At 43.3% G+C, this 18,580-nt stretch overlaps 1 protein-coding gene and 2 long non-coding RNA genes across 3 annotated transcripts in view; 2 read left to right on the top strand and 1 right to left on the bottom strand.

Annotated features, from left to right (window-relative positions):
• ovch2.S (ovochymase 2 (gene/pseudogene) S homeolog) overlaps nt 1-4,935 on the top strand; it is a 115,145-nt gene extending 110,210 nt beyond the window's left edge. The window contains 5 exon segments of the mRNA NM_001088427.1: nt 302-437; nt 908-1,047; nt 4,098-4,165; nt 4,167-4,177; nt 4,180-4,935. Coding sequence (NP_001081896.1) covers nt 302-437; nt 908-1,047; nt 4,098-4,165; nt 4,167-4,177; nt 4,180-4,279 — 455 coding nt within the window. The 3' untranslated portion in view covers nt 4,280-4,935.
• Nucleotides 4,234-10,490, bottom strand: LOC121393178. Its single transcript, XR_005960799.1, has 3 exons — nt 10,446-10,490; nt 5,108-5,261; nt 4,234-4,361 (listed from the first exon to the last, which is right to left on the bottom strand). It is a non-coding gene; the product is annotated as an uncharacterized LOC121393178 (long non-coding RNA).
• Nucleotides 10,491-10,815: 325 nt separating this feature from the next.
• LOC121393173 lies at nt 10,816-13,312 on the top strand. The gene is made up of 3 exons (XR_005960794.1): nt 10,816-11,194; nt 12,561-12,816; nt 13,134-13,312. It is a non-coding gene; the product is annotated as an uncharacterized LOC121393173 (long non-coding RNA).
• The last annotated feature ends 5,268 nt before the right edge of the window (nt 13,313-18,580 follow it).

Raw genomic sequence — 18,580 nt, 5'->3', positions numbered from 1 at the left:
TTACAGTAAGAGCTGTGAAGATGTGGAATTCCCTCCCTGAATCAGTGGTACAGGCTGATACATTAGATTAAGAAGGGGTTGGATGGTGTTTAGCAAGTGAGGGAATACAGGGATATGGGAGATAGCTCATAGTACAAGTTGATACAGGGACTAGTCCGAAAATTGGAGAGGCTTCAGATGGGTTTTTTTTGCCTTCCTCTGGATCAACTAGCAGTTAAACAGGTTAAAATAGAGTTAAAAGGTTGAACTTGATGGACATGTGTCTTTTTTCGACCTAACTTACTATGTTACTGTGTTACAGGCGGGTTTCCCACAAATGACGCCAGCTCCAACCAAAACCTTTACATTGCGTCCAGCTGTGAGGATGTGGTACTGCTGCAGTCACCTGGAGAGATTAAAATGGAAACCAAAAGCCAGATGTATCCCAATGGTTTCAGGTAGGTCTCCACTGTTCACTGTCTGCTTCATACACCCACAATGTGATGGGCCAGCCACCTACTTTGGTACTTGCCACAAGTACAGTAGACAGTGCCACCTGCTGGTCATTTGGACTCACTGGTTACACTGGATTTAAAATCGACTTTCTGAGAATAGGAAAGCTTTGTGATGTTGTTCTGCTTAGATATAATATGACGTTAGCGAGCACATTGCAAGACTTTCTTATTTTCAGGAAATTCATGTTATACCCACTGCAGCCAGTCTGCCTTAATTAGCAAAAAGTGAAGTGAAAGAGTGGAACGAAACGGTGAATGTGGTTGTAAAGGAGTGTGAGACATGAAGCCGGAGTACAGTAAATACAGACAAGTGTTTGGTGCTATTGACTTAGCTATGGCTTCACGCTGTAACTGTGTGAATCTAGGATCTGACATAAAGCTATTAAATAACAAAATCTTTCATTGTCCTTCAGTTGCCAGTGGAGAATTATTGCCCCAAAGTTCCAAATAATAAAATTAGTCATGAAGCAAGTGCACATGTCTGCGGAGAATGGAAAGTGCTGTAATTCTCTCATCATCTATGAAGGAATCTCCAAGAACAAGACCTTAAAAGGTAGAATTTCGACCGTGTTTCCGTAATACCGACACAGTATGCATTATTTACATATGAAGGGGCAAAACATAGGCTCACATATCTACATGATAGGCCCATGGGATTTAGCAGAAATAGGAACCAGAGTAGGCTTGACTCCCTTAGAATTGTCTGCCCTGTTTCTGGTTGATGATGTGGGCAAGAGAAATTGTGTGCTGCAGTAAAACTGGCCCCATACCCCTGCCCAAAATGATTTGGGCAGGGGTAGGGGGATGATACAGAGACATCAGCAGTTTTGACTCTACTGGCACCTCTGCCCCAGTAGTTCCTGGCTCTACTGCAGATTGTCTATGAGATAGAAAGGGAAATAAAGTAAAATCATAATACTTTTATTCCCAACAGATAATTAACCTGTGCTGAGAATGGGCAGGGGTCACACAGCCCTGCCAAATAGTACAGCCTTAGACATTAAAGGGATTCTGTCATGATTTTTATGGTGTAGTTATTATTCCTAAATTTACACTGCGAATAATTCACTCTACCATATAAAATTTCATTCCTGAACCAGCAAGTGTATTTTTTTTAGTTGTAATATTGGTGTGTAGGCGCCATTTCAGGCCATTTTGCCTGGTCATGTGTTTTCAGAAAGAGCCAGTGCTGCACTATGGAACTGCTTTCTGGCAGGCTGTTGTTTCTCCTACTCAATGTAACTGAATGTGTTGCAATGGGACCTGGATTTTACTATTGAGTGCTGTTTTTATATCTACCAGGGAGCTGTTATCGGGTTACCTTCCCATTGTTCTGATAGATTTCTGGGGGGTAAGGGAGGAGGGTGATATCACTCCAACTTGCAGAGCAGCAGTAAAGTGACTGAAGTTTATCAGAGCACAAGTCATGTGACTGGGGTCAGCTGGGAAACTGACAATATGTCTAGCCCCCATGTCAGATTTCAAAATTAAATATAAAAAAAGTTTGCTCTTTTGAAAAATGGATTTCAGTGCAGAATTCTGCTGGAGCAGCACTATTAACTGATGCATTTTTAAAGAAACATGTTTTTCCATGACACTATCCCTTTAATGACTTAGATATTAGAAGTAAACCTTGGACATTAATGGATTAGACTGTCAGTTCAGCGGTACTTTACTTCTGATTGGTAAATAACCCCCACTGACCTCAGACATGTCAAGCATCTGAACACCACCCTTACCTATTTTGTTGAGTTATCCTACGGTGATGTCATGTGTATCCTTGGTCAGCACATGTCTACCTGGGCCCTAAATCCTGCGTAGGTGACTGGCAGATTCAGGCTAGGAGCTGAAGTTAAAGGGGTTGTTCACGATAACGTTTAGTATGATGTAGAGAGTGATATTCTGAGACAATTAGCAATTGGTTTTCATTTTTTATTATTTGGGATTTGTTGACTTTTATAGGTTTTTATTCAGCAGCATTCCAGTTGGCAATTTCAGCATCTGGAGGTCCAAATTACCCTAGCAACCATGCATTGCTTAGAACAGGAATAGGTGTATGAATATGAATGAAGCTAAATAAAAAGATTAGTAATAAAAAAAGTAGCAATAACAATATATTTGTAGCTTTCTAGAGCCGTTGTTTTTAGATGGGGTCAGTGACCCCCATTGGAAAGTAGGAAAGAGTTAAAAGAAAAATGGCAATAAAAAAAAAAATATGTAGTTTTTATTTCTAAATGACACTGTTTACACTGCAAATAATTCACTCTACAATATAAAATTTCATTCCTGAACCAGCAAGTGTATTTTTTTAGTTGTAATATTGGTGTGTAGGTGCATCTCAGGTCATTTTGCCTGGTCATGTGCTTTCAGAAAGAGCCAGCACTTTAGGATGGAACTGCTTTCTGGCAGCCTGTTGTATCTCCTACTCAATGTAACTGAATGTGTCGCAGAGGGATATGGATTTTACTTTTGAGTGTTGTTCTTAGATCTACCAGGCAGCTGTTATCTTGTGTTAGGGAGCTGCTATCTGGTTACCTTCCCATTGTTCTGTTGTTGGGCTGCTGGGGGGGGATGATATCAAGATTGACTGAAGTTTATCAGAGCACACGTCACATGACTGGGTGCAGCTGGGAAACTGACAAAATGTCTAGCCCCGTGCCAGATTTCAAAATTAAATATAAAAAAAATCTGTTTGTGCTTTTGAGAAAAAAATTCAGTGCAGAATTCTGCTGGAACAGCACTATTAACTGATGCATTTTGAAAAAAAAAAAAACATTTTTCCCATGACAGTATCCCTTTAAAGGTAAAGGACCATATCATTGTCTGCAAAAGGCTGCAGTACCTTGGCATTAGTAAAGCAGTCCTGTGCCTTAAGCTGGCTGGGCTCTGTTATTAATAGTAGGCACAGTGCTGGGAACATAACAGGGTGCAGAACTGCAAGTATACAATAAAATGACATAAACTTGGGGGTCGAATTTCAAAGTTAAAAATACTTCGAAATTCGACCATTCGATCAAAGTCGAAGTATTTTTCATCAAATTTGGGTATCCTGCGGTCAAAGTAAAATCGTTCGATTGAACGATTCGAAGGATTTCAGCGATCGATCGAACGATTTTACTTTGACTTTTACTTTTAACTTAGAAAAATGCTCTAGAAGGTCCCCATAGGCTAACATAGCACTTCGGCAGGTTTAATTTGGCGAAGTATTGAAGTTGAAGGTTTTTTAAAGAGACAGTACTTCGATGATGAATGGTCGAATATTCAAACAATTTTACTTTGGCTCGAAGTCGTAGTATCCTATTCGATGGTCGAAGTATCCAAAAAATTACTTTTTTTACTTTGAAAATTCCCTCGAATTCACTTCGACCCTTGATAAATCTGCCCCATAGTGACTGTACCTATATATGCTTACAGGAGCCCTGTAACTTAGCCCATCCTTTGACTTAACATTAATGTCAGGGATCCTTTTGTAGTTGTGCCAATAGGCAGTCAGTGTTGCATTACATGGATCACAAGCAATGGATGGACACTTACATATAGGTTCACCTATGATTGGTTTGCTTTTGTACTGTGCTGTGAATTCCATTGGCCGTTTCATTGCAGTTCGGTTCCCCACGGATGAGATGGTACCAGGGACTGTCTGGTCAGAGGGCTCTTCTGTTACCATTGAGGTCTCCACCACATCAGTAGATCCGGAGTTTGGATTTTGTCTGGTGTACAGTTTCCACAGCAGAACCCAATCCCAGGACCACGTTGTGCCTGACAGTGACAGCTCTGAACCTTAAACGGCTGAACAAGGCAATGCTGTAAAGATCTGTGTTCCACGGAAGGTCCCAAATAACTCACTGTTTATTCTCTTTTGTCTTCCTACATACAATCAATCAAACAAATCTATTTGTTTAACTAGTCAGAGATTGAATCTAATAGGAAAGTGCAAGGAATTGGATTTTTAAAACTGTGTGTGTGTGTGTGTATGTATATATATATGTATATGTATATATATATATATATATATATATATATATATATATACACACACACACATTTTTAATTCAAAATATAAAATGATATTGCTAGTGCTAAGTGATACTAAAGTAATGGCACCATTGGATTGATATAGGATTTCCCCAAACTTGATTGGTTTTTAATGCAGGGCCGCCATCAGAAATCACAGGGCCCCGTACAACAAAAATTTCTGGGCCCCCTGGTCCCCGACCCACCCCAGATCCCTCCCACACCACAGTAAAAGGCCACACAAACAGGGTAAACCCCCTCCATGCACAAGTTATAAAAAGCCATTGGTGGGCAGGCCCCCGTTATAAGTTAAAAAAAATTTGGTGTCCAGGGTCTCAAATAAAAGTTAAAAAATAAACATTGGTGGTCAGGGCCCCCCTACAAGTTAAAAAAAATCATTGGTGACCAGGGCCCCCCCCCATATAAATAAATAAAAAAAAAATTGTGCCAGGGCCCCCCATTGGTGGTCAGGGGCCCCATAGAATATTTAAAAAAAACCCCCATTGGGGTCCAGGGGCCTATAGTATTAAAATATTACATTGGTGGCCAGGGGTTTAATAAAATAATTTAAAACAACATTGGTGTTCAGTGGAAATTACCTTAGGCTCCTTTTGTGCTTTTGGGTCTTTTCTGGGCTTCAGGACTTGAACTTCGGATCTTTTCGTGGCTTCGGCTCCAATTGTGGCTTCGGGTCTTTTCGTGACTTCAGCTCCGTTCGTGGCTTCGGTTCTTTGGGACTTCGTCGGTTCGGCACTGTCAAAGGGGGCCAGGTTAATTGGAAAAGTGCAGCACAACTGAACCCCCCTTTAGGCCGGGGCTCGGCACTAATGTACCCCCTGTGCCCCCTGATGGTGGCCCTGATTTAATGTGTTTATAAGCTCACTAAAATTGTAATACCTTTGCCTGCAACCAGACTTCTCTCTGCTCTCCAAAGTGCCAGATGGAGTGGGTTCCAGCCTGACTAGGAGGAAGCCCCACTCCAAATAAACACTATGCAGAACACAGAGAAAATAGGACTGCCGGAAAAAGTTTAAGTCTGTAGTGAAATTGAAATGACTGCACAACCTAAGGCAGGGGTCCCCAACCTTTCTTGCCCGTTAGCAACATAGAAAAGAGTGGGGGAGCAACACAAGCATGAAAAAGTTCCTTGCAGTGCCAAATAAGGGCTTTGATTGGCCATTTGGTGGCCCCTATGTGGACTGGCAGCCTACAGGAGACTCTACTTGCCAGTATATTTAGTTTATATGCAATGAAAACTTGCTTCCAAGCCCAGAATTCAAAAACAAGCACCTGCAACATGTTGCTCACGAGCTACTGGTTGGAGATCACTGACCTAAGGCAATTTTTTCTGTATTCCAATTCTGTTTGTGGTTTAGAGACTGTTGCAAGAGCGTCATAGGGTGCAAAATAGTGTCTAAGAAGAGCTAATGGTCATTCAAGGGAACACTGATGTATTGCTCCATGCCTGAGTTGAGAATTTTTTGACCCTAACCCACCCCCTCCCAATTGGCACCTGGCCGGGCCCACCATTCCCCCCTCTATTTATAGACCCACTTCTCCCCCCCCCCACAGACACATCACGAAAGGGGCGGGCAGGGAGAGCAAGGGGAAGAACTCAACCCAGACCTGCCCATGACCCGAAGATTTTGTGCAGGCAGGGTCGGACTGGTCTGACCCTGGGAAAAAACCCGGTGGGCCCGAACCTGCCCGACCCCTGGGTCCCACAGGTTTTCGCGCCCGCATATCACTACTGCCCACCCCTAATGTATTAATTAAATAGAAGAAAGATGTTGTGCTCCATTCTAGAAAGAATAATCTATGGGTGTAACTCCCACAATGCAAAGTACAAAAAATGGCACTTTGCTCTCTGTGTCATGCTTCAGGTTATTTCACTTCTAGCTGCTCCCCACCAAGGCTTTCTTTTGCCTAGAGTTGCTGCATCTAGAACAGGTCTAGAACATAACAGGTCTAGAACAGCAGTCAGGAAGGGATCAGTGTTCTGTTTGCTGTCACAGTCACATTTTACTCACTTCCTTTTGAGATAATCTGCCGTGTGTTGGGTACAGATATGTTGAGTAGATAACAGGGCAGTGCAGGAATGGGGTATAAGCTCTGTCTTTGCTTATTAGATTATGGATTCCATTGTTATAAACCAATACTTCTGAAATAATAAAAGACTCGTGTGAACAGACCCCCCAGTTCTCGCCTGTTCTTTTATCTGCAGGGTAATTTGGGATCTGGGATTCAGTTATGGAAATAATTACAGTCGGCATACCCAGAAACTGTATTGGGCGGCAGACTTTTGGTAAAACAGGACAACCTCTTGAGAGTTTATTTTCAGCCCGGATTTAGTGGGTGGGCGCCCCAAGGCTGCGCGGTCCTATACTCCCCTCTGCGCAAACGGAGCACTACGGAGCTGTGCTCCCAGGAAAGAAGCTGCTAATATTTTGCCGCCCTACACCCGGGCCTTTGTTTTGCTACATATACAGGTCTGATTATTTTGCTGTGGGCATATCTCCCAACTGTCCCGTTTTAAGAGGGTCAGTCCCTCTTTTGACAGCTCAATCCCCAGTCCCTCGTTTGTACTGGTAAGTCCCTATTTCTCTGCACTGCACAGCCAGAAAAACAAAGTTTCTAACTTAATTGGCTTTTGGCAGAGAGTCCAGAACAGCCACAGCTGCAAAAAAAGATACTTTTGTAACAATTTAGAGATAAGCAAATAATTAATCTTGGGAGATTTGCGGCACGACCCCCATGGCTCCGCCCCTTTTTGCGTCACGGCCCGCATCTTTAGTTCCCACTCCCACCAGTGGCCGGTAAATTTTTTTTAAAAAGGTGGCAACCCTACTTGTGAGGCAACTTCAGGCAACATTCAGAAAATGAAGCACCGCGAGTGCCATCACGCAGGCGATTTTTCATTATCACCGGCTGGATGGCAGTTTGGGTGGACTGTCGCACAGAAGAAGAGGCGATTAGTCGCCGGGAAATAAATCTCCCCGTGTGCCCTTACCCTAAAGGGCAATTTACCTTCATTAGCAAAACTGTAATAGCTGAAAAAAAACCACAGAAATATGTTCGAACTTTCATAACCTGCCAAATTTTGGAAAATGAACATGCTAATTAAATAGCGTAGCCACAAAATGGGCGTGGTCAAAAAATCACCACACTGCACGCTGCAACTTTTTTGTCCCTCTTTTTATTTCAAAAATGTTGGGAGATGTGCTGTGGGGACCACTGGTTATAGGGTTTTAAAATGGCAGTTTCATAAAAAATGCTGGAAGTGGGGGGTAAATCTAAATGATGTCTGTAATCATCTATTGGGGGAGGCAAAGGGTGAGGGTTTCTTGTCTGCCCTTGGAATTTTCCCCTTAGCAGGGCAGCAGAGATGATTAAGAGACACTGGGAGGGGACCCAGAGTTATATTAATTTTTGGAATTTGGAAGACAGAGTGACATGTTTTAAAGAGGACCTCGGTTATAGAGGAAGCAAAAACTGCAACCGCTGGGTGGCCCAGAAAGCATACAGAGTCCAGTGGGAGTCGTTCCAGTATATACAGGCCCGGACTGGCAACCTGTGGGTTCTGACAAATGCCAGAGGGGCTGCTATAAGGTGCCATAGACAGTCAGTATTTAGTGGGCTGTTTGGGCCTAAGTGTGGGCTGATTGGGCCTTTGTATACCTGAAATGCCAGGGACTATTTAAATTCTCAGTCCGGACCTGAGTATATACAGTACGAGTGAAAAATATCTTTGCTGTGGGGCGCAGGGATATTTACCTATGCCACTGGCAGACTCTTACTGGAGAAGAATCTTTGAAGCAGAGTCGTGTCAGGTAAATTTGACCTTTATTTCTTGAATTCCACCGATCCCATGAGACTGCTGGAGGAGCACCACTTGCTGGCCGCCAATGGAGTTGCCTTAAATGGGATTCACGGCCAGTCTCCATGCTGTGAGGCTCAGCTTTGCCCTGTGCCAACAGGTGAGCCCCACAGAAGGTGGCAAATTGGGTTCCCAAAATTATTACACTCTCAATGATGATAATGTGTGAGATGCAGTAACTGTAAAAAACTATTGATTTTTTAAAATTTCACTCTCTTCCTTGACCCATTCCCTCTTATTCTCTCTCTTCCTTGACCCATTCCCTCTCAGTCTCTTTCTTGCTTCCTTGACCCATTCCCTCTCATTCTCTCTCTTCCTTGACCCATTCCCTCTCATTCTCTCTCTCTTCCTTGACCCATTCCCTCTCATTCTCTCTCTCTTCCTTGACCAATTCCCTCTCATTCTCTCTTTCTTCCTTGACCCATTCCCTCTCTCTTCCTTAACCCATTCCCTCTCAGTCTCTCTCTTGCTTCCTTGACCCATTCCCTCTCATTCTCTCTCTCTCTTCCTTGACCCATTCCCTCTCATTCTCTCTCTTCCTTGGCCCATTCCCTCTCATTCTTTCTCTTCCTTGACCCATTCCCTCTCATTCTCTCTGTCTTAGTTGACCCATTCTCTCTCTCTCTCTCTCTCTTCCTTGACTCATTCCCTCTCTTCCTTGACCCATGCTCTCTCTCTTCCTTGACCCATTCCCTCTCATTCTCTCTCTCTCTTCTTTGGCCCATTCCCTCTCATTCTCTCTCTCTCTCTCCCTTGACCCATTCCCTCTCATTCTCTCTCTTCCTTGACCCATTCCCTCTCAGTCTCTTTCTTGCTTCCTTGACCCATTCCCTCTCATTCTCTCTCTCTTCCTTGACCCATTCCCTCTCATTCTCTCTCTCTTCCTTGACCAATTCCCTCTCATTCTCTCTTTCTTCCTTGACCCATTCCCTCTCTCTTCCTTAACCCATTCCCTCTCAGTCTCTCTCTTGCTTCCTTGACCCATTCCCTCTCATTCTCTCTCTCTCTTCCTTGACCCATTCCCTCTCATTCTCTCTCTTCCTTGGCCCATTCCCTCTCATTCTCTCTCTTCCTTGACCCATTCCCTCTCATTCTCTCTGTCTTAGTTGACCCATTCTCTCTCTCTCTCTCTTCCTTGACTCATTCCCTCTCTTCCTTGACCCATTCCCTCTCGTTCTCTCTCTCTTCCTTGACCCATTCCCTCTCATGCTCTCTCTCTTCCTTGACCCATTCCCTGTCATTCTCTCTCTCTTCCTTGACTCATTCCCTCTCTCTCTCTCTCTCTCTCTCTTCCTTGACCCATTCCCTCTCATTCTCTCTCTCTTCCTTGACCCATTCTCTCTCTCTCTCTCTTCCTTGACCCATTCCCTCTCATTCTCTCTCTCTCTCTTCTTTGACCCATTCCCTTTAAACTGCACCTCAGCTGTAAGTTAATGAGCAAGTATTCTCTCCAAAACAGCAATGGTGTTTCTGCTTCTGTTGTCTAATTAAAGAGGAAGTAAAGGCTGTGAAAAGCTTTTTAATGTTCATGTGTTATTTTTTTTTACCATTTAGAAATTATAACCTACAGTGGATCACCCGAATCTGTGAGGACCAGCTCTTTGCTAAAGATGTTGTCTGACAAACGATATGGCAGCTTCTACATATAAATGGGATAAAAGTTTGTTGCAAGTACAAATTAATAGTTTGTCTGTGTAGTAAGTGTAACCCTTTCGACACCCCTTTGTCGGTGGTACACTCCACGTGGGGTGCTTACCTGATGACACGGAACAAAGCTGAGCCACTTGGGTATTGGGAGAGACTGGGTACCTGGTACTTACTAGCGCAGTGCAGGAATGCACCTACGGGTGGCCCCACTAGGAATACAGTAATAACACACACACTATTGGTTAAACTGAATAACAGTTTATCTAAAATAAATGGCCAACTAGTTCAGCCTCACTAACTAACTTGCTAGCGCAAAGCTGTCTACCTAACTAAGAAAAGGCAAAGTCCTACAAACAATCTCTTTATTCTTCAGCGCCTCTTTTGGGTACTGTCCCTTTAACCAGGATACTCACAAATCCTCTTTGGATACTTTAGATCTCTCTTCAGGCGAGTCCAGCACAGTCAGACATACAGTGCGACTAGCAGCCCCTTTGGATGCTCAGATAGGAATCTCCTGCTGTTGTTCCTCCAGTCTGGATTCCTTTCACACTCTCTGTCTCTCCAGGTACAGTATGTGGCTTCTCTGTGCCAGCCCGATCCAAATGAATACTTTTGGTGCAGCCTCTTGGCTCTCTGGGCCCACCAGCAGCTCTCTTGCTTCCCCCTCTGTCCACCATGCGGCTCTCTATACCAGGCTCTCTTATTTTGCCAGTCTCTGTGACTTCCTTTTCCTGCCAGCCACTCATTAGCTGCTGTGTCACTTCCTGTTGCACTGAGATCACTGAATAGCTGGTTGCTAGGTAACAGCTTACAGCACACAGACATAGGATCTGGGCTTCTGCCCTTACAGGGATAAAGGCAATGGTTTTGCACAGATTCCCTACATTAGAAACACCCAAAGCTGGAGTTATACATTGGTATCTAAAGTACTATGTTTTCTTTTGGAAGGTGAAGGTATGAAGAAGACAGGAATCTTGGGCACTGGTGCACAATCTCATGGCTGGAGCCCTCCAAGAAAAAAAAGTGAGATCAATTACACAGCGGTAAAACATCTTCTGTGGGGCTGTGGTAACTACAACCTGAGAGAGACTATTCAGGCCAAGGCAAAAGACAAGGAAGCAGAAAAGGTCAATATGAGGGAGATGCCAACATCCCTGGATAGGTAATTAAATCCCTTATAGGACTGAAATCCACCAATATATTAGGTGTTTCCTAGTGATTTAAAGTGCTAAACATGTGACCCAAGTGGGTGCACAACTTCCATAAAAATTGCACCCACCTGAGGTATATTATCAAAGATCGCCATGCTGCCATGTTGCATCCAATTAGCCAAGTATCTCCAGATCCCACTTTTGGAAAGTCTACAATACTGGACATGCCCAGTGGGTGCAGGAGATACTTGGCTAATAGGATCCTAGATGGGGGCATGATGCTCTTTGGATTGCAAAGGGTAGGGGGACTGGCTTTATAAAGCAGACTGGGAAGTACAGTATAGGATCCTTTATCCAGAATGCTCGGGACCTGGGGTTTTCCAGATAACGGATGTTTCCATAATTTGGATCTTCATACCTTAAGTCTACTAGATATTCATGTAAACATTAAGGGGCAGATTTATCAAGGGTCGAATTTCGAAGTAATGGGAGTTTTTTTTGAACTCCCATAACTTGAAATTCGAAGAAAAAAAGACCAGTCAAAATTTGTTTAAAAAGAGTTTTTTTTCTGTGGGTGAATAGGCTGTATTTGAATCGTTTGAATCGAAGTAAGATCGTATTTGATCTACTTCCACCAAATGACTCCAAATAGGTTCAAGGAGGTCCCCTATAGGCTAAAACAGCAATTCGCCAGGATTTAGATGGCGAATGGTCAAAGTCGAAGTTTTAAAGAGACAGTACATGATAAATTTCGATATTTGAATAGTCAAATTTAGTGATGGACTTTTGCTGGGTTTTGCGGGAAATTCTCGAAGCGAAATGAGAGAATTTCACCCATCACTAATCAAATTTGAAATAGTCAAAAATAGCTTGAAATTCTAATTTTTACTTCGACCCTTGATAAATCTGCCCCTAATTATGAACTCAAAGGTCAACAACCCCTTCAAGCTGCCTGTACATAGAAAGATCTATATATTTTTATATTTCCATGTTATGGCCATTTTAAAGCTCAGGGCACCCATCAAAATGACCAGTTTTTCACACAGAGTAATCGAATCTGTAAAACGTTATAATATAAGAATAAGCCGTCACATCAAGCTTTATAATACAGCTGCTTTCAGGCTGCCAGGGGGACTGAGCCTAGCAACCAGGTATAAAAAAGATAGCATTTTAGATTCAAGGTTCAAATAAGCCAATGAAAATAATACACAATATGGGAAAAATCCACCACATTTTCTTCTTAATAAAAACGGGTTATTTGTGGTGAACTTGGGACTGATAGAAAGAATAAGCTTCCTGCAGTTGGTCTGTATGATAGGAATCAAAGATGATCATTTATATAAATGTTCCTTTTTTACTGTAACCCCAATTTCCCAGTGACTCAGACGTGCTCTCCAATGGTGTGATGACTTTACCTCTCGGTAGGACAGAGGTACAAGAAGGATGGGAACCTTTGGTAGAGGTGGGACATCGCTTGAGACCTTCAATCAGAAAGGGAGATGTATGAAAGAGCAGCATAATGGCTACTGTGGGTCCGTCACTGTCAAACGCACACTGGGAGAGAATATTGATGCCAGCATTAAAGATGGTAGAATGGGACTCCCTCAGCAACTGGTGCAACATCCCAGGGCAGGTAATTATCTTCTATCCATAGAGGCTCATGGGAGGTTTCCATAGGGCTGAACCCCCACATCTCCTTACTGGGGTCCCACTTATCTAAGCAGCATTTAAACATGTGCTGAACTTGCAGCCAATCACTATCAGGATATAAACATATAACGTGATTGGCTGTAAACTCACTTTTTTATTTTCTGGGATCAGAGGTGAGCGGAGCATTGATACACGGGGGCATTAAGGGAAATAATGGCAGAAATGAAGGAAATGATTATTTGAGTGTGACACTGGCTAGTGCCTGGGATATTAGCCTGGCTTTTGTGTATATTCTAATAGAAAATATCATTATGGGAGGACTGGGGAAACAGGCAGACTACAGACAACTCAGGATAAATACACAGAAGTACATCCTGGCATTTGGCCGCACGACTAACTGACAGTTAAATAACGGATTTCTCACTTTCATTTCTGGGATCAGAGGTGAGTGAATGCACAGCACACACTGGGGGTCAATTTATGGGAATAAATTAATTATAATGATATAAATGAAGAAAATCACTACTAAATTGAGTCACTAGGTAGCGCATGGGATATTAGCCTTGGTTTTGTCATTTATTATAGGAGAGTTGGGGTTGGGGGAAGGAACAGGGATGCAGGGAGACTACACACCTGTCAGGCTAAATACAGAAAGAATAAAATAAAGTTTGGGATTCCAATTGCTTTATATTTAAAATAAGTGTAAGTTAAGAAATAATAAAAAGTCAGAAATGCAAATTAAGAAATAATAACAATTCAGAAATCTCCTATGTTAATATATAACAGGAGTCACTATGGCAACATCTGGAGTGACGGCCACTTGCTGTTCAGGTTTCTCCTCTAATGCCATTAATCTTCATATTTCTCTCTGTGTCTTACTTTGTATATAACATTTACTTCTTAAAAAAGCTTTAAGGGAAAGTTAAGAAATGATTAAGGGGAAAAGACTGAAATCCCCCATGTTCCCATATAACAGGGGTCACCCAGTGTTTGGAGTGACAGTTGACAGTTGGCCACTTGGTGTTTCTCCTCCAATACTATTAATTTCCATATTTCTCGTTGCATCTCACTTTGTATATAAAACTGACTTCTTAAAAAGCTTTAAAGGAAAATGCTGAATGTCCCAGCATCCCTTGTCAGCCCTGCAGCCTGTAGTCTTCTAGCTCTTAATGAACTACAAATCCCAGCATCCCTTGTCAGACCTGCAGCCTGTAGTCTTCTAGCTTTTAATAAACTACAAATCCCAGCATCCCTTGTCAGACCTTTAGCCTGTAGTATAATTCCCAGCATCCCTTGTCAGACCTGCAGCCTGTAGTCTTCTAGCTCTTAATGAACTACAAATCCCAGCATCCCTTGTCACACCTGCAGCCTGTAGTCTTCTAGCTTTTAATAAACTACAAATCCCAGCATCCCTTGTCAGACCTTTAGCCTGTAGTATAATTCCCAGCATCCCTTGTCAGACCTGCAGCCTGTAGTCTTCTAGCTCTTAATGAACTACAAATCCCAGCATCCCTTGTCACACCTGCAGCCTGTAGTCTTCTAGCTTTTAATAAACTACAAATCCCAGCATCCCTTGTCAGACCTTTAGCCTGTAGTATAATTCCCAGCATCCCTTGTCAGACCTGCAGCCTGTAGTCTTCTAGCTCTTAATGAACTACAAATCCCAGCATCCCTTGTCAGACCTGTAGCCTATAGTACAAATCCCAGCATCCCTTGTCAGAACTGTAGCCTATAGAACAACTCCCAGCATCCCTTTTCAGATCTGCAGCCTGTAGTACAAATCCCAGCATCCCTTGTCAGACCTGTAGCCTATAGAACAACTCCCAGCATCCCTTTTCAGACCTGCAGCCTATAGAGCAACTCCCAGCATCCCTTGTCAGACCTGTAGCCTATAGTACAAATCCCAGAATCCCTTGTCAGACCTGGCTGTAGCCTATAGTACAAATCCAAGCATCCCTTGTCAGACCTGTAGCCTGTAGTCTTCTAGCTCTTAATGAACTACAAATCCCAGCATGCCTTGTCAGACCAGCAGCTTGTGGTTTTCTAACTGTTACTGACCTAGAGATCCCAGCATCCCTTGTCAGATCTTGTCAGAGTGGAGCATTGATACACGGGGGCATTAAGGGAAATAATGGCAGAAATGAAGGAAATGACTATTTGAGTGTGACACTGGCTAGTGCCTGGGATATTAGCCTGGCTTTTGTGTATATTCTAATAGAAAATATCATTATGGGAGGACTGGGGAAACAGGCAGACTACAGACAACTCAGGATAAATACACAGAAGTACATCCTGGCATTTGGCCGCACGACTAACTGACAGTTAAATAACGGATTTCTCACTTTCATTTCTGGGATCAGAGGTAAGTGGATGCACAGCACACACTGGGGGGACAATTTATGGGAAATAATGATATAAATGAAGAAAATCACTACTAAATTGAGTCACTAGGTAGCGCATGGGATATTAGCCTTGGTTTTGTCATTTTAATAGATTATAGGAGAGTTGGGGGAAGGAACAGGGATGCAGGGAGACTACACACCTGTCAGGCTAAATACAGAAAGAATAAAATAACGTTTGGGATTCCAATTGCTTTATATTTAAAATAAGTGCAATTTAAGAAATAATAAAAAGTCAGAAATGCAAGTTAAGAAATAATAAAAAGTCAGAAATCTCCTATGTTAATATATAACAGGGGTCACTATGGCAACACCTGGAGTGACGGCCACTTGCTGTTCAGGTTTCTCCTCTAATGCTAATAATATTCATATTTCTCTCTGTATCTCACTTTGTATATAACATTTACTTCTTAAAAAAGCTTTAAGGGAAAGTTAAGAAATGATTAAGGGGAAAAGACTGAAATCTCCCATGTTCCCATATAACAGGGGTCACCCAGTGTTTGGAGTGACAGTTGACAGTTGGCCACTTGGTATTTCTCCTCCAATACTATTAATTTCCATATTTCTTGTTGCATCTCACTTTGTATATAAAACTGACTTCTTAAAAAGCTTTAAAGGAAAATGCTGAATGTCCCAGCATCCCTTGTCACACCTGCAGCCTGTAGTCTTCTACCTGTTACTGACCTACAAATCCCAGCATCCCTTGTCAGACCTGCAGCCTATAGTACAAATCCCAGCATCCCTTGTCAGACCTGTTGCCTATAGTACAAATCCCAGCATCCCTTGTCAGACCTGTAGCCTATAGTACAAATCCCAGAATCTCTTGTCAGACCTGCAGCCTGTGGTCTTTTAGCTGTTACTGGCCTACAAATCCCAGAATCCCTTGTCAGACCTGTAGTCTTCTAACTGTTACTGACCTACAAATCCCAGCATCCCTTGTCAGACCTGCAGCCTGTAGTACAAATCCCAGCATCCCTTGTCAGACCTGCAACCTATAGTACAAATCCCAGCATCCCTTGTCAGACCTGTAGCCTATAGTACAAATCCCAGCATCCCTTGTCAGACCTGCAGCCTATAGTACAAATCCCAGCATCCCTTGTAACACCTGCAGCCTGTAGTACAAATCCCAGCATCCCTTGTCAGACCTGTAGCCTGTAGTCTTCTAGATCTTAATGAACTACAAATCCCAGCATCCCTTGCCAGACCTTTAGCCTATAGTACAAATCCCAGCATCCCTTGCCAGACCTTTAGCCTATAGTACAAATCCCAGCATTCCTTGTCAGATCTGCAACTTATAATACAAATCCCAGCATCCCTTGTCAGACTTGCAGTTTATAGTACAAATCCCAGCATCCCTTGTCAGACCTGCAACCTATAGTACAAATCCCAGCATCCCTTGTCAGACCTGCAGCCTGTAGTAAAAATCCCAGCATCCCTTGTCAGACCTGCAACCTATAGTACAAATCCCAGCATCCCTTGTCAGACCTGCAGCCTGTAGTAAAAATCCCAGCATCCCTTGTCAGACCTGCAACCTATAGTACAAATCCCAGCATCCCTTGCCAGACCTTTAGCCTATAGTACAAATCCCAGCATTCCTTGTCAGATCTGCAACTTATAATACAAATCCCAGTATCCCTTGTCAGACCTGCAGCCTATAGTACAAATCCCAGCATCCCTTGTCAGACCTGTAGCCTATAGTACAAATCCCAGCATCCCTTGTCAGACCTGTCGTCTTCTAACTGTTACTGACCTACAAATCCCAGCATCCCTTGTCAGACCTGCAGCCTATAGTACAAATCCCAGCATCCCTTGTCACACCTGCAGCCTGTAGTACAAATCCCAGCATCCCTTGTCAGACCTGTAGCCTGTAGTCTTCTAGATCTTAATGAACTACAAATCCCAGCATCCCTTGCCAGACCTTTAGCCTATAGTACAAATCCCAGCATCCCTTGCCAGACCTTTAGCCTATAGTACAAATCCCAGCATTCCTTGTCAGATCTGCAACTTATAATACAAATCCCAGCATCCCTTGTCAGACTTGCAGTTTATAGTACAAATCCCAGCATCCTTTGTCAGACCTGCAGCCTGTAGTACAAATCCCAGCATCCCTTGTCAGACCTGCAGCCTGTAGTACAAATCCCAGCATCCCTTGTCAGACCTGCAGCCTGTAGTAAAAATCCCAGCATCCCTTGTCAGACCTGCAACCTATAGTACAAATCCCAGCATCCCTTGTCAGACCTGCAGCCTGTAGTAAAAATCCCAGCATCCCTTGTCAGACCTGCAACCTATAGTACAAATCCCAGCATCCCTTGTCAGACCTGTAGCCTATAGTACAAATCCCAGCATCCCTTGTCAGACCTGCAGCCTGTAGTAAAAATCCCAGCATCCCTTGTCAGACCTGCAGCCTGTAGTAAAAATCCCAGCATCCCTTGTCAGACCTGCAACCTATAGTACAAATCCCAGCATCCCTTGTCAGACCTGTAGCCTATAGTACAAATCCCAGCATCCCTTGTCTGACCTGCAGCCTGTAGTACAAATCCCAGCATCCCTTGTCAGACCTGTAGCCTATAGAACAAATCCCAGCATTCCTTGTCAGAGCTGCAGTCTATAGTACAAATCCCAGCATCCCTTGTCAGACCTGTAGCCTATAGAACAAATCCCAGCATCCCTTGTCAGACCTGCAGCCTGTAGTCTTCTAGATCTTAATGAACTACAAATCCCAGCATCCCTTGTCAGACCTGTAGCCTATAGTACAAATCTCAGCATCCCTTGTCAGACCTGTAGCCTATAGTACAAATCCCAGCATCCCTTGTCAGACCTGTAGCCTGTAGTCTTCTAGATCTTAATGAACTACAAATCCCAGCATCCCTTCTCAGACCTGTAGCCTATAGTACAAATCCCAGCGTCCATTGTCAGACCTGTAGCCTGTAGTCTTCTAGATCTTAATGAACTACAACTCCCAGCATCCCTTTTCAGACCAGCAGCTTGTGGTCTTCTAACTGTTACTGACCAACAAATCCCAGCATCCCTTTTCAGACCTGCAGCCTATAGTACAAATCCCAGCATCCCTTGTCAGACCTGCAGCCTATAGTACAAATCCCAGCATCCCTTGTCAGACCTATAGCCTATGGTACAAATCCCAGCATCCCTTGTCAGACCTGTAGCCTATAGTACAAATCCCAGCATCCCTTGTCAGACCTGTAGCCTGTAGTAATAATCCCAGCATCACTTGTCAGACCTGTAGCCTGTAGTACAAATCCCAGCATCCCTTGTCAGACCTGCAGCCTGTAGTACAAATCCCAGCATCCCTTGTCAGACCTGTAGCCTATAGTACAAATCCCAGCATCC

The sequence above is a fragment of the Xenopus laevis genome, chromosome 4S, assembly GCF_017654675.1.
Source record: "Xenopus laevis strain J_2021 chromosome 4S, Xenopus_laevis_v10.1, whole genome shotgun sequence".
NCBI classification, from domain to species: domain Eukaryota; kingdom Metazoa; phylum Chordata; class Amphibia; order Anura; family Pipidae; genus Xenopus; species Xenopus laevis.
This window is presented reverse-complemented; position numbering and strand designations above follow the sequence as displayed.